Source organism: Helianthus annuus, chromosome 17, assembly GCF_002127325.2.
Source record: "Helianthus annuus cultivar XRQ/B chromosome 17, HanXRQr2.0-SUNRISE, whole genome shotgun sequence".
NCBI classification, from domain to species: Eukaryota; Viridiplantae; Streptophyta; class Magnoliopsida; order Asterales; family Asteraceae; genus Helianthus; species Helianthus annuus.
Window position 1 is genome coordinate 10,597,253 of NC_035449.2, and position 15,414 is coordinate 10,612,666.

At 40.9% G+C, this 15,414-nt stretch overlaps 1 protein-coding gene across 4 annotated transcripts; it reads left to right on the top strand.

Annotated features, from left to right (window-relative positions):
• Nucleotides 1–1,325: 1,325 nt before the first annotated feature.
• On the top strand, nucleotides 1,326–6,156 carry LOC110872074 (protein NLP6). Of its 4 annotated transcripts, none has more exons than XM_022120842.2 (4): nucleotides 1,334–1,631; nucleotides 3,910–4,085; nucleotides 4,806–5,815; nucleotides 5,897–6,156. In XM_022120842.2, the coding sequence occupies exons 3-4, from the start codon at nucleotides 5,215–5,217 to the stop codon at nucleotides 5,905–5,907; spliced, it is 612 nt and encodes a 203-aa protein (XP_021976534.1). In that variant the 5' UTR covers nucleotides 1,334–1,631; nucleotides 3,910–4,085; nucleotides 4,806–5,214; the 3' UTR covers nucleotides 5,908–6,156. The 4 variants fall into 4 exon arrangements, with proteins under 4 accessions (XP_035842558.1, XP_021976533.1, XP_021976534.1 ...); XM_035986666.1 differs by lacking the exon at nucleotides 1,334–1,631 and adding an exon at nucleotides 1,638–2,321; XM_035986665.1 differs by having other exon boundaries at nucleotides 1,326–1,631; nucleotides 3,804–4,085; nucleotides 4,806–6,156.
• Nucleotides 6,157–15,414: the final 9,258 nt, after the last annotated feature.

Genomic DNA, 15,414 nt, shown 5'->3' on the forward strand with positions numbered 1-15,414 from the left:
AATTCAAGTCCCAGACACCCCTATTTATATACGAAATTTGACCCCCGTCGCGTAGCGCGAGGGGTACCCCCATGGGCGTCGCGCTACGCGAGGGGTAACCTATGTTTATAGGGTAGCTACGTGTGTAACTAGGCTTGCTGTGTTGACAGTTTCTTAAATTTCGAATTTGACAGATAGTTATGAGGATAATCGTAACTAGGGTTTTGCCCCCCCTGAGTTTTAGGGGTCCTGATCCTGATTCTGATGATTCTGAAAATTTTAGGGTTTGCGTAGGATCACTTGGGTGTCTCAATTAGGGTTTTCTTAATAGCTAATTACCATCCTAATTATGGATTTTAGTGACAGTTGTTACAATTGTGCTCTGATACCAATTGTTGAAGCAACTGATATCAACGAACACTTTATTTGGGGGAAACCTAAGACTCTTTTTATTAATAAACTTCAAAAAAAACTTATCAAATTACAAATAAGCTGTCGCTATTTATAAGTTCCTAAGTTGGAGACTACTCTAACCTATTTAAAATATAATACGACTCCTCTAATACAAAAAAAAACTATATTCATCTACTCAGTTAATTAGATTGCCCTGCATTCCAAGTTACTAGATTAATTTTTCAAACATTTAAATTACGGATAATTTCTTTATTTGACCAGTTGTCAGTTGTCACACAAAGCTTCCTTTTCCATCCAATGACATCGATTCCCATGTGGTTTTTATCCGAATCAAATATATCTTTCCAATTGGATGGGTCATGGTCCTTTTCAAAAGTTGGTCATGTCAGTTGAGTTTATCATAAAGTTAGGCATATCACAAACGTGACACGTAGCCCCAAGTTGCCAATAGGCACCACATATTTGACTGCAAAAAACAACTAATAACCTGCGCCCATTATTAGACTTTCTCCATTGCATCCGAATGATAGCCGCCCGAGATGATGTGGAGGGCATCCGCAATTGCAGGCCCATTAATCTTCATCCGAATTGCATGGAAAGTCCGTCTGCAAGGACCAAGATAATATAGGTTCTTGTGCCATTAATTTCTTATATATCTATTTTTTATTCTTTGTTAATAAATAATTAAATAGGGTCTCAATTAAATTACTCTACTATCTTAAGCCACTCAATACTTTTACAACACAGGACTTCATTTACTTATTGTTTTCAACCGATGCATTATATTCCATTCATCCACACTTAAAAAGAAAAAAATTGGCTAGTTTGTGTGTTTATTGGTAATATGTTTTTTTATTAAATCTAGTTTATTTTTTGTAATGGAATTTTTATGTTTTTAAAATCTACTTTACTTTTTATTTTAGGTAATACTTATTTATTTGTATTAATTATTTAAATTTAAATACATTTTGATAATTTAAGTAATTAAGCTAAAAGAAATATAGGTGATGAGATGGAAAATATAAGGATATGTAAGGATGTTTGTATGGTTGGAGGTAAAATTAAGGTTTTTAAGGATTTGTAAGGATATGACGTGGTAGCTGACTAGGCAGCTAAGGACGCGTAAGGGCACCCTTAGCATTGGAGATAGTCTTAGTTCCAAACAACTTTGAAGACACGAAGACACCCGCATTTGTTACTTCTTCACTCTTCAGCACCGCCTCCTTCAGCACAGACCGGTAGAGTTTCTATTTTCACCTCAGTTTTCTTCAACACTGTCTCTTATTATAATATGATTTTGTTTTCGATCCTTTCTTCATAAACGTTTTCTGTGGATCGCTTCGTTTTACGTTTATATGTTTTGTATTTCGCTCTCTGTGTGTTTATTTTACTGTCAATCATTAACACATGATTAAAATTTTCAGCGCATGTATACATACAAGCATATATACACATATACTCATCATCAGCATATAGATCTGTGTGTTTCTCAATTCTCTTAGGCCACTAAGGGTGCCCACCACCACCCGCCACCACGTCAACTACCCGAAAACGCCCCGCCGGAACCAGAAGTGGAACCCGTTCGGGTACCACTCACACACCACTGACAACTCTCTCTCTGATTCAGTAATCACCACCCGAATAGCCCTACCTGATACACCGGCAACTGTGTTACTGATCGGGTAGGAGATGGTGCTCCGACCCGTTAAGTGAAATTAAACAGCGGGTTTTTTGACATTTCGGGGGTCGGAGCGTTCTTGGGTGTGGCAATCGGGTAGGGGTACCCAATTGGGTCGACCACGCCGCCGCTGGTGATTCGGGTGGTGAAACTGGGTTACGAAAACGGAAGATGGTTACCGATCTGGGTTGTCTCTTTGTTTGGGGTTTTGAATTGGGTTGCACCCCTGGTTTATGCTTGGGTTAATCAGGTAGGTGATGTAGCATGAGTTTTTGCTTAGTTTTTCGGGTTCCACCCCTTCCCCCTTTAGGCCATGTGCGGTGTCACCGGCGCCATAGGGCGTGATGGATGGTGTTGGCGTTATATAACCTGCGAGTACTACGGAGGGACTTATGAATGATGTGGAAGGGTGTACCTATCTACACACCATTTTGCCTATTTACACACCAAAAAAGGTGTTTTTTGTCCTTATATGCATACTTGCAGTGTCGAATTGTGGCCAAAACGCGCCATTTTGGTTCGGTTAACCAGACAAAGACTGACGGGTCTGTTGACCGGACCAAAACGCCGAGCTTTGGCCGCGTTTTGGTCCTATCAACCAGACAAAAGACTGACACCCGGTCTGGTTGACAGGACCAAAACGCGGCCAAAGCTCGGCGTTTTGGTCTGGTCAACAGACCCGTCAGACACCCGTCAGTCTTTGTCTGGTTAACCGGACCAAAATGCCGCATTTTGGTCACAGTTTGACACTGTAAGGTGTGCATATAAGGACAAAAAACCACCTTTTAAGGGTGACTATCTACACACAGTGTAGATAGTTTGGCCCGATGTGGAATTCTTACTTTGTATGTTCCCCTCTTCTAGACACACGTGGTGATCCAACAAAAAAGGGTCAACAGTCGATTAGTCTAAATTACTCTAATTGACGGTTTGTTGCTGACAACTTGACATATCATGTTTATAGATAATTCGTCGTGTGTATTTTTGTGAAATTTCTTATTATAGTATATTTGTTATATTTATTTCTCTAGACTAGATTTAGATGATACAGATAGATGGCATCTGATCATTTAGGGGTACTTACTGTTAATTGAACCAAAATGTGGTTTTGGTAGGTCATCTGGATATATCAGTCTCATATGTTCTTGCATCAGAACCGAAATTAGTTTTTTTTTTCTGTTGGATTACTCTGTTACTGATTTACCATGTGATTAATAAATACAAATCTGAATTGTAATCATACAAATGTGAAATTCCACATCGATTTACCAACTTATATAAGTCCAGAACAGATAGAATTAGAAAGAAAATTAAAACTGTCTTGTTGTTTAAAATAGTTCACATAGTTGAAATGGTTTTTTGTCATATAAATTATATTGGAATTATAAACTATACTTTTATAATTCTATTATGTATTATGTATGTTAATTATTATGGGTCAAATTATGAAATGGGTCAACCGAATGATATAACGGTTTGTCGGTTAACAGATAGTCCCGGCGGTTACGGTTACGGCTATATATATACACATATTTGTAAACAGATTCTGTACTTTTGGTTGTTACCATTTTTCGATCAATACAAAGACTCTTATTTAGAATTCTTGTTCCTGCATATGATTGTATACATGATGTATGATTCTTGATTCTTGTGTCCGAATTCGTTCGTTAATAATCCGCTAATAAATTAACCGTTTGGAACATTTACTAATATGTCATCTTTCGTTAACCAGACTTCGAAACAGAGCCTCTAAGTTTTAGGCCTTTTGTTAATTCAGTACTATTCAGTACTAGTTGTCCCTTTTGATCAAACAGGCTCTTACATGTGCAATGTTATAGAAATCAAGAAGCGGAAATGTATCCAAAGTGTGCGGACCAGAAGAGGAAGTCGCAGCCAGTTGATTATGCGGATAAGGATTTGTGGACAGTTTCCAAGAGAGAGATTACTTCTGTAAGACAGCTTTGTGACTCAAGCTACATGCCATCACTTTCGGTGTTTAGAAAAAATAAGCCATGTGAGTAACTCCTTCGATCCGATTCATCCAAATCCATAACTATCAGTACATCTTTCGTCTTACTTCCTTGTTAAATTTTCTATCTGTAGTTTATATTGGTTTTATTATTGTCATTGTGAGATAAAATATTGTATGTGATCATTGTGAGATACAATATTGGCATGATACAACTTCTATTTCATGGTCATACAACATCATAGTTGTGTCGGGATTAGCTGTTTCAGCTGGGAAATGATATGCTTTATAATCATAGTTGTGTTGGATATTGCTGCGAAATAATATGCTTTGTTAGTGGTAACGACCTTTATGTGGTCAATATGAGTGGAATTTAATTGGCTTGGTTTGAATGTGAGAGCGCCTCTAATCAAGCCAAAATGTGGGTCGGGTAGGGGTTCAAACGAGCCGAGTCTGAGCTGAGCTCGATTGGGCTCGAGCTCGTTTAATGTATAAAAGCTCAAGTTTAGCTCAATTCGGGCTTTGTTTCTAAAGCTCAAGCTCGGCTCGTTGGTATTTTTTCGAGCTTGGCTCGGGCTTACCTCTTTTATCATAAATTAATTATAATTATTATTTTATATATAATTTTGTTATTTTTCATAGTTTTAAAAATAGTAATTACTATTATTTAAATAAATATATGTTATATTAATTAAAAAGTATAATTAAAAAGATTTCAAGTTAATAATCCTGGTGTGCTTCTTTCATGGATTGTCTAAACTATAGGTTTGGAACTAAGAGCTGCCAATATTGACCCATATCATCAGAAAATACAGGACAAGATAGTAGCTGCATTAAAACTCTTAACTGTCCGTGAGCAACGTGTTTTGGTTCAGTTTTGGTTTCCTCATGATGTTGGAAAGCACCAATTACTTACAACCATAGATCAGCCGTTTGGTGTTGGTGTACTTGATGCAGAACTTAGTTCGTATCGGCAGGATTCTGAGGGGAGATCTTTTGTTGTGGATAGGGATTATGAAGAAGGGGACCGTAGTCCTGCAGCTCGAGTATACAAACGAGGGTTGCCAGAGTGGACACTAGATGTAGTGGTTTCGACACTAGTTTCGTTTCCCATGAAAACGCTATAGTAAAGAGCTGTAGTAGTTTCGACACTAGATGTGTCGGGAAAGTCTGCATGTCGACAACCGATCTACCATTTTCTGTTCGAGACATGAACTTGTGGCCGTTCCTTAAAGCTTGCAGAGAACGACATCTGGACAGGTCCTGTGGCCTTGTCGGCAAGGCGTTGTTATCCCGCGGTTCATGTTTTTGTGGAGACGTAACCAAACTCAGTGAAGCAGAGTACCCTTTGATCCACAATGCACGCATGTACCGGTTGACCAGCAGCTTTGCGATCATGTGTAGTGTTGAAGCCGATGATGACTATGTGCTAAAGTTTTATCTACCGCCAGATATTAGAGACAGCGGACAGGTCTCGAACTTGGTCCAAACATTGAAGCACAACATTCCGTTGAGTTCAGGATTTGAACTGGGTGACAAGTCATGTACGGTTCTGTCTGTAAACATGGAACCTGATGTTATACAAACATCCTCGGCGAATCCCACCAACTTGAGCATAGAGATAACAAGCAAAAAACGTAAAATAGAATCGCTTACCGAGATGGTGACAGCAGAGATAAGTCATAATAATAGCAATAAGAAAAAAATTCAGTTTTCTGTTTCAATGGGACTTGCATATCTGGAAAACGAAGTGTTGCGAAGCTTCGAGTTAAAAGGTAAAAAGCTTCGTCTAAAGTATATGGACGAAGACGACTATTTGATACTCATTGCTTATGATGACGATTTGATGTATGCAGTGACGAGTTAAAACGATGGTGTTGACGTCGAGGGTGGCTGTGGCTGGTGGAGACAGCAATGATGGTGGAGTCGTAGGTGGCGTTGACGGTGACAGTGGGGTGTGGGGTTGAGTTTGAACACAACTAAATTTTTCCATATCTATACATGCACTCACGCGTGCGCATAGGCATGTAATAGACAAGTATTGAACAAGGTACTATGCATGCTGCATAAAGCACCACATATATTTTTCTTTTAAAGCTGTACTGTATTACATTCATGAACTTGGTCAATGTTGGTATCAGAATCATCGGACACCCAGGACCATTCGGAACGGACCGGGTTGTCATCGTACTCACAATCACAATCAACCAAATAACAACGTTTGCAGAATTGCATTGTAACAGTAAACGAAAACAGGAACAATGAAACAAACTTACTGCAATTGCCGAATTAAATATAATGCACAGAATCAGTGACTAACTTCGAATAACTTCATAAACGTCAAGTGAATTCGGTACATTGAAAAAACAAAGTGACAGCCCTATATATAACACTGTGAACCGGTGCCTGTTGAAACGACGTATCCCTTAGTGAAGCGATGTGTCTGTGGTAACTACCTTGCCAATCGGTACGTCTTGTTTCCCCTGATAACTGCTGCTTCGTTATTCACATTAATTCATCTAAAAACGGGCCCAAACTAAGCTGATCCAATGCCGAGACCTTCTGGACTTATACGACCCAAACAGAAAAACATAAACGTGGCCTCAGGCCCAAGTTTGACGCAAACAATAAAACATAATAAGTGTTTGACCCATTAACTAATAAACAATCATAAACGTAAACGTAACGCGGCCCGAACAAGAAAGTCGTGATTAACTTTTGGTCTTCAATCTCCCCCTTAAGCACGAACTTTCTTGACCCGCAACATTCTTCAAGTATCTTCATCATCGGTGACCACGAACGTGATCACCAAATCCGCATCATCCTCGATCTTGACCTCCTTGTCTTGAGCGTCCTTCTTTCCATCTTTCTCTTTAGCCTTTGCGTTCGTATCACCCTTTTTCTTCATGTAGTCGAAGTACCATTCAAATAGCTCGATGTAGTGAACATACGAAACCTTCATCTCGAACCCGTCATCCTTCTCGTACCCATACTCTAATGCAACTTCAGCCCACGAGTCATCTTCAATAACCTTTTTAATTCCACCCTTGAGACTCACAACCCGGTACAAAAGAAGCAAATTCACATCCCTTCCGTCTAGCAATTTGGGTGGCATGTCTCTAGGTTTAACAATACCAAGAAAACTTGGCAAAAACCATATCAAGACATCATCAAAATTCGCATCATAAAACTTATCATATCCCGCCAATTCTTCGTGCATCAAGAGCAAATCCAACGGTTCTAAGCAACTATCCATTATTAAACCGTTTTCGATCACGTCATCTTCATCTTGGGAAAGGACCACCGCCCTTTCACGTAACTCTTGCTTCGATTGGCGAGGGTTATCTTTCATGCCCTCGTAGTAGATCATAAAGCAAACTTTTTGCTTTCTTGAAAACACAACTTCATCCTTCTTGGTTCCCGATGTACCTTCACCGTTTGCTTTCTTCTTTTCTTCACGTTCCTTCTTAAATTCTTCTTCATAGAAATCTTCTATGTATTCCTTAAGTTTCTCCTTCTCCATCCGGTGACCGTTATCGACATCAAAATGATCATAGAATCGATTCAAGTACTCCTCTTCTAGATCAACATTTGATTTTTCTTCATACACATCGAAACTCCTAACTTGTGCACCGAACATTCTCTTCAACATACACTTGTCACCCGTGGTGACCGTCTCGATCCCTTGGAACAACAATTGTTCCAAACTTAGAACATTCTTCTCCATTCTCGGTACATAACTTACACACGAAATCGTTTTCTCTCTTCCATCGACCGGTATTCTCACTTCACCAACGCCATGAACAAACGAAAAATTCTTCTTTTTTTCGTTCGTGATTACCCCGAAATGCCTCTTGAACCGTTTGAACAAACTACGGTTCCCGGTCATGTGTGTCTTGAAACTTGGATCAACGACCCACATTTCGCTAAACAAACCACCGCTCGTACCATCGACTAAGTAATCATCTTCTTCCGGTAACGGGCCTAAATTGATATATTTACTAGGGCAAATGGAGGCTATGTGCCCAAATTGTTTACAAATAAAACATATCACCCCGACCTTCCTCGGCCGTCCAACCGGTGTCTTCCCTTTCCGGTTAACTTTCTTTCCAACGCCTTTAGGAACCTTCTTCTTCGCATAATCCTTCCCGGATGACTTCATCGAACGTTTGGTTGGCTTCCCCTGCGCAACTCTTTTCCCAAGGTTGCAGCCCCGGCCGCACTTTCCAACGTTCCCAACATTACTACTACTTCCGATCTCTACCGCTTTTCCTTTACCGCGAAGACAAACATCCCCATGATCACAACCCTTTTCGTTTCCCTGTGAACCTTTGGCTCTGATACCAATGTTGGTATCAGAATCATCGGACACCCAGGACCATTCGGAACGGACCGGGTTGTCATCGTACTCACAATCACAATCAACCAAATAACAACGTTTGCAGAATTGCATCGTAACAGTAAACGAAAACAGGAACAATGAAACAAACTTACTGCAATTGCCGAATTAAATATAATGCACAGAATCAGTGACTAACTTCGAATAACTTCATAAACTTCAAGTGAATTCGGTACATTGAAAAAACAAAGTTACAGCCCTATATATAACACTGTGAACCGGTGCCTGTTGAAACGACGTATCCCTTAGTGAAGCGATGTGTCTGTGGTAACTACCTTGCCAATCGGTACGTCTTGTTTCCCCTGATAACTGCTGCTTCGTTATTCACATTAATTCATCTAAAAACGGGCCCAAACTAAGCTGATCCAATGCCGAGACCTTCTGGACTTATACGACCCAAACAGAAAAACATAAACGTGGCCTCAGGCCCAAGTTTGACGCAAACAATAAAACATAATAAGTGTTTGACCCATTAACTAATAAACAATCATAAACGTAAACGTAACGCGGCCCGAACAAGAAAGTCGTGATTAACTTTTGGTCTTCAAAGGCTTGCCAATTTGAAAGTCAACTGATAGGTAGTCAAAATAATTTGATTTTGAATAATAGACAAGTGGTTATTAACTTTGCTATGTTTATGGGATATAATATGCAGAGATTAGTATCTCTTTTGAGTTTAAATCAAAATATCAACTATAAAAGGAGGCTTCTGGATTAACAGAGTTGCAGTCAAAAGATATATCAATTGTACGCCGTGCTATAGTTTATTAGATAACATGAACCAAAGGGCCTTTTGCCTAGCAGTATCAAGGTGTTGGATAACGTGTTATCTTTTCAAGTATAGTTTTGTACTAGTGCATCTTGGTGCTATTCTAGTATCCCAGCCGATTTGTGCGGATTTTGGTAGCAACAGGCGCAATAAAACACAACTTATCATCATCATTATACTTAGTAAATCCCACCAATAGCAAAGCTAACATAGGGTCTGAGGAGGGTAAGATGTAGACAGCCTAACCTCTACCCTATAGGAATAGAGAGGCTGTTTCCATTGAGACCCCGGCTCGATAGTAGTTTTCCATCAAGCCTCAGACATAATGCACATAACACTCAACAATTAAGACAAAGGCCGATTAGTGCATGTACTCCGTTGTCTTTCCGCTATTAACGCCACCACATGATGCATGATTAACCATCCCCCTTTTTAATGTTATTTTCACGAAATTAGTAAAATAACGTTAAAATTAGTACACTTTCACTTTTGACCCCCGGGCGCCCACACATATATACATTGTATGCGCATAACGCAAGCGGGACGTCAATAAAACACTAACTTAAAAATACATAAATCAGTTTTAGTGTGTACAACCTAGTTCCCTTTTGACTTCACGGCTGCTTATACAACCCGTAGTCGGGCGTTATTTTTAAAAAAAATTGACCAAACACGCCCAATAACGCCCCAGGTCCGCCCCCCTGGGCGTTATCCGGTGTTATTCGCGAAAAAGCCCCCTTGGCGTGGTTTGAAAAATGCTGAATGGGGGGATTCTTGGCCAATCACATTTGAGCTTCCATTTGGTGGCCAATAAGATTTTTAAATGTTTTTTCTTTATTTTATTTTATTACAAAACATAAAGCCCCACAATCCCCACATCCCACTACACCCTTTTTGTAAAAACGTCCAATAATGCCCCTTGCTGACCGGACTGCCACATGACGCAAAACGCCTAAGGGTGAAACTTGTCATGGTCTTATTTTCTTGTGTATCATATGACATGGCTGCCGTATACAACCAACTACAGAAGTATAGAACCAATAAATGATAGGAAGTAATATTAGTTTTGCTTTAGTCTTAGTCTAGATTTGGTATTATTCTAATCAAGAGTTTTGTGTATTTTATTGTTTCACTTTTGACGACTCCAATGCTTTACCTTTTCATCTGAATAATAATAATAATGATAATAATAATATTCGGATGAAACAACAACGAACTTTCAAAAAAAAAAAAAAAAAAAAAAGAAAAAGACATGATGGTGGCATGAAATTACCTTTTCTTTTCGGTGCAAGAGGGTTGACATTTCACAGTACGTCATGAACCGACAGAAAAGTTCAATCAAAGTTTATACAGTTCAAAGGTCCAAAGTCTTGTGTAGATTTCGGTGGACAACACGTAATTTAGTGGCTCAAAAAGAACCTTATAGTCTTGCTTGGAAGGTTAGGCTGCGTGATATGCGTCATAATTGGCTGGTTCATTATTTCTTTACGAATTTTAAAATAATTAATAGAAGTTCCAGGAAACTACCCGTGGCTTTTTTTGTCTACTTTTAATATTCATTGCGGTTTATTAAAAGAATTATTAATAGAAGAGTAAACTACAAAATGATCCCTGAGTTTTGGTCATTTTTGTTATTTTAGTTCAAAACTCAAACATTTTAAATTTGGGTTCTTGTGGTTTCAAATTTTTTGCTATTTAAAACAAAATCTGTTCAAATTTTTCAGTTAATATACAGTTTTTTGTCTTTTTTCTCTCTTTTAATGAAGGGCAAAATGGTCAGATATTTTTAATTTGTTATAATAAAATGTTAAAAGGCCATTTTACCCTTCATTAAAAGAGAGGAAAAAAAACAAAAAACTAAGTGTTAACTGAAAAATCTAACCAGATTTTGATATTGGATGAAAATGGCGACAAAATTGAAACCACAGAAACTCAGATTTCAAAAGATTTGAGTTTTGGACTAAAGTGGCAAAAGTGACCATACCTTATGAACCATTTTGACAGTTTACTCATTAATAGAATTTCTAGGAAACTACCTCTGGTTTATTTCGTTTTTTTCACATTTAATATTCATTGTGGTTTAGCAGGTGGGGAAATATTATATATTCTTACTAGTTTATTATACGGGTTGAATAAATGTAATTTGATATATGAAATAATAAAACAATATATCTTTAAAACCTCATTTGAGTTGCGATTAAATATTCGACTAACAATATTTAATATTCACTGTGTTAAAATGTATCGAGCTTGTAACTTTTTTAAGGCAAATCCCAGCACACCCTTATCCCTAATCACAGATAGTGTTGGTGATCGACCATCACCAATTTCAGAGAAACCACCCGTCCGAAGGCTAATATATTATGGTAAAACCCTGACTTGTGCATGACATTTTGTCATGAACGAGACTTCAATCAACGATCTTCTTTAGAGAAAGTCATCTGGATACTGCTAGAGCACTGCTTATTTGGTAATTTGTAACTTATTTGAATTGTATGTATCAAACTAAAAAGGTTTATTTAAGATGTAAACAAATTCAAAATTTATTATGTTAGAGAAATGATAAAATGCATACAAATGATCTCTGTTTAAATTCAGTTTCTTAAGGTCACAACTAAAACCAACTACAATTTTCCATTATAGGTTTAATTATTGATTTGGGCCATTTGTCTTAAATGTTACGTTTTCATCTGATGTTAGGTTGGACTTTGTTACTCACTGAAAGTTATTTTACATTTTTTCCCTTGGTAGTTGGTGCCCTTGATAATTATTGAAAACTAATGGAATTCCTTGCTTCGTGGTGGGTTTCGGTCAATACCAATAAGATTTGTTTCAGTATCAGTACGATATGAACATCAGTATAGTAACCCAAAGGCTATTTTCACAAAACTTTGTTTATTTTTTTTAGATATTTATTGTTTTTTCTCTGTTTTATTCATTCACAATAATATATAGATTAACGTATGGTAAGTCTCTAAATATAAATAATGATTTTATTTCTTTATAAAAGCTTTTCTATTATAGATGCTCCATTATAATGAGTTTAGTTGTTTTCTCTATTTTTTTTCACTATATCTATAGAGAAAATAGGATTTAAAAGCTAATTAGTCAGAATGCTCTAATATAGTATGTGCCTGATTTCACCATTATTTTTTTTTCACACCTCTACCCACTCTCTCATAGCCTGGATGACATCAAATTTCTGACTTTCGTTGATACAAGTTAAAAACCAATTCTGTAAGATGTGCCTGATTTCACCATTATTTACTTTTAAAGATATTGAAGGGGTATGGTCCTAGATCTCGCGTCAGCATCGACCGCGAGTGACCATTACCCTTATCAAAACCCCCACTAGCTAACAACCTACTTGTGCCCATGCGAGAACGTGTCGGCACAAGGGTTGAATCCAATCTGTCTAGTAACGAAGGAGGACTTGCATGGAACATGAGAACGGTAGAGTGATGCGATATAGCATCACATCTGGTGTACGAAAACGGAAGTATTCACAGCGATGCGGCATCGCACCGCATCCAGTGAACACTTCTATCAATACAAGAAAGCCTTACCTTAGGCATAGAAGAAGATGAACGTAACGGTGCGGCTGACACCGCACCATATGGGCATTTTCGTCACGACAAGGGATGCAGGCAAATAGTCTCCGCGGACGACGATGCGGCTAGCACCGCATCTCGCGTATTCCTTGATCACAAGTAGGAGACGCGGTAACTTCAGATGTTACCGCACGTAGCGATGCGGCTTGCACCGCATCCTATGCACTCAACAAGTGGGACTAACACCACAGTGCAAGTGGCACCAATGGCAGTTACCTGTCAGAGCTACATAAGCAATGGACTGACGTGGCGTAACCTCCACAACCGACAAGCCTGACACACCTGCAAAGGTGCAGCACGTCGTCAGTCCATCCATCATCATCCTCCTTCACTCCTCGGCTATAAATACCAACCCCAAACCAGGTTTGAGGTATCTCTTCACAACTCTCTCACTACTACTACTATCTTACTTTGCTTCTCAAGCAAACTACTGATTCTCACGCCGGAGAGTGGTAACAAGGAGCACCCCCCACCCCATCCTCCTTGTTACGAGTCACGGCTTGTTTCCTTGTGCAGGAGATCAACCACCGGTGATCCAGCCAGCGATCCTCGAGAGGAAGGGATTAACCCTTCTTGACGAGACCAGTGTGTTAACCCTGCCCGGTTAACCATTGTTTCATCATTGGCGCCCACCGCTACTCTTAGCATTTTCTAAACCATCCTTTTCCCTCTCTCACGATCATGACTGATCACCAAAACAACACTGCGGATAACCAAAATCCGCCATTCCCACCTCCGGTAGGGGTCAATCCCTCGACCTCCCAACCCGGACACATCGGCACGTCCACACAAAGGAGTCCCTCCTTTATGTTTGGACATGACTTATCACAGTTCGCATCTGTGATCCCACCAGGCATGACCGTTCATACCTGGTACGAGCAGCAGGCAGCCCTGCTGACCGCAGCATACAACCGCGCTTGTACGGAAGCGAATATACAAGCTGGGCCTACCCCAGCACCGCACACCCCTGCTGAGCGTATTTTACAATACGACGGCAGGATACATTCACGCCTGGCTTCAAGAAGCCGACGTGATGACCGCGGATCGTCTTACTGTTTGGTCCACACCCTCAACGAGTACGATTCCTCATACGGGTCCCATACCAGAGGACCAGTGCATACGCGCCTTGGCCCCCATGGCGAGGACAGGAGGCGGTCAACCTCCCGACGCGGCCCAGGCATTCAGAGCCGATTGGGCCCACAACCATACACCGAAGGGTACGGTCATACCGACCCTGACGACTGTACCTACCGCGGGGATTCACATGACACCAGCAGCAGACCGGGAGGACGCAACTATGTTCCTCCCAGTCACCCCCGCAACACATACCTCAGGGCGGCAAAGCGCCCAGCAAACGAGCCATACAGGCCAAAGGCAGCGGCCGAAAATTCCAAATTCGGCACGCGGATGGCCAACGCCCATGTCACCACGACAAAGTTCCCATTCAACGTTGGGAAATACAGTGGTTCGACCGACCCGGACGACCACATGAACATCTTCATGGGCGCGGGCATCAACGGCCAGTGGGATGAACCCACCTGGTGTAATTTTTTCCCCCAGACCCTTACGGGCCTGGCCAGGGCATGGTTCGATTATTTTCCAGTGGGATCACTGGATTCATTCGAGGACTTGCGTACCAAGTTCCTCGCCCATTTTAGCCAGCAGCGACGCCACGAACTTGATTCGTTGGACGTCATGAACATCTGGCGAAGGGACGACGAACCCCTCGAGGCATTCGTCGTCCGTTACAATAAAGAGTGCCTGGAGATAGGTGACGTGGCAGACCAGATGGCACGAAACCACTTCATCCGGGCCGTCAAAGACAGATAGATGATCATGACCATCTCTGGCAAGGAGGGCTTGCCCAAAAAATGGGAGGATGTCATGACCGCGGTCAAGACATACGCCCAGACACAGCGGTCACTCGAACCGCATGTGGCAAAGGCAAAGCCCCAAGCTGAAACGTCCCACCAAGGGTCCAAGCGTAACAATAAACGCAACCGGGACGCTGGAAATCGTGATATTTCCAAACCGTACTTCCCGCGAACCAACACGTTCGACCCAAGGAACTACAACCCCGCCCGAGACAGTCGGGCATCAAAGAAAGATTCTCGGGACCGCAACTGGACCGAGATCACCATGTCGCCAAGTGAGGTCCTCCTTGCGGACCCACAATTCTTGCGACCGGCCCAACCAATGAAGTCCAAGAAAAATCAGGACCTCACACTCTACTGTGAGTACCACAAGGACTCGGGCCACACCACCAACAACTGCATCAGTCTCCGGCTGGAGATTGAGCGGGCCTTAAAGGAGGGAAAACTGCAACACCTTTTGCCAGGTGGGCAAAAACCCATCAAGCGCATTACCCCTCATGGCGAAGGTACCTCCTCCGGGAAGAGAACCATGCACGTGGCTTCCACCCACATGATCCACGGAGGCAAGGGCAGGCCGCGCAAAGCGGCAAGAAGGCCGGAATGTGACTGGAAAGACGAGCAAGTCGTCTTTTCAAAAGTCCGAGGCGGACCGCGTGATAGGCGCGCCGTCGTTATTTCAGGCCAACTGGCACATTACTGCACCGAGCGTCTATTCATAGAC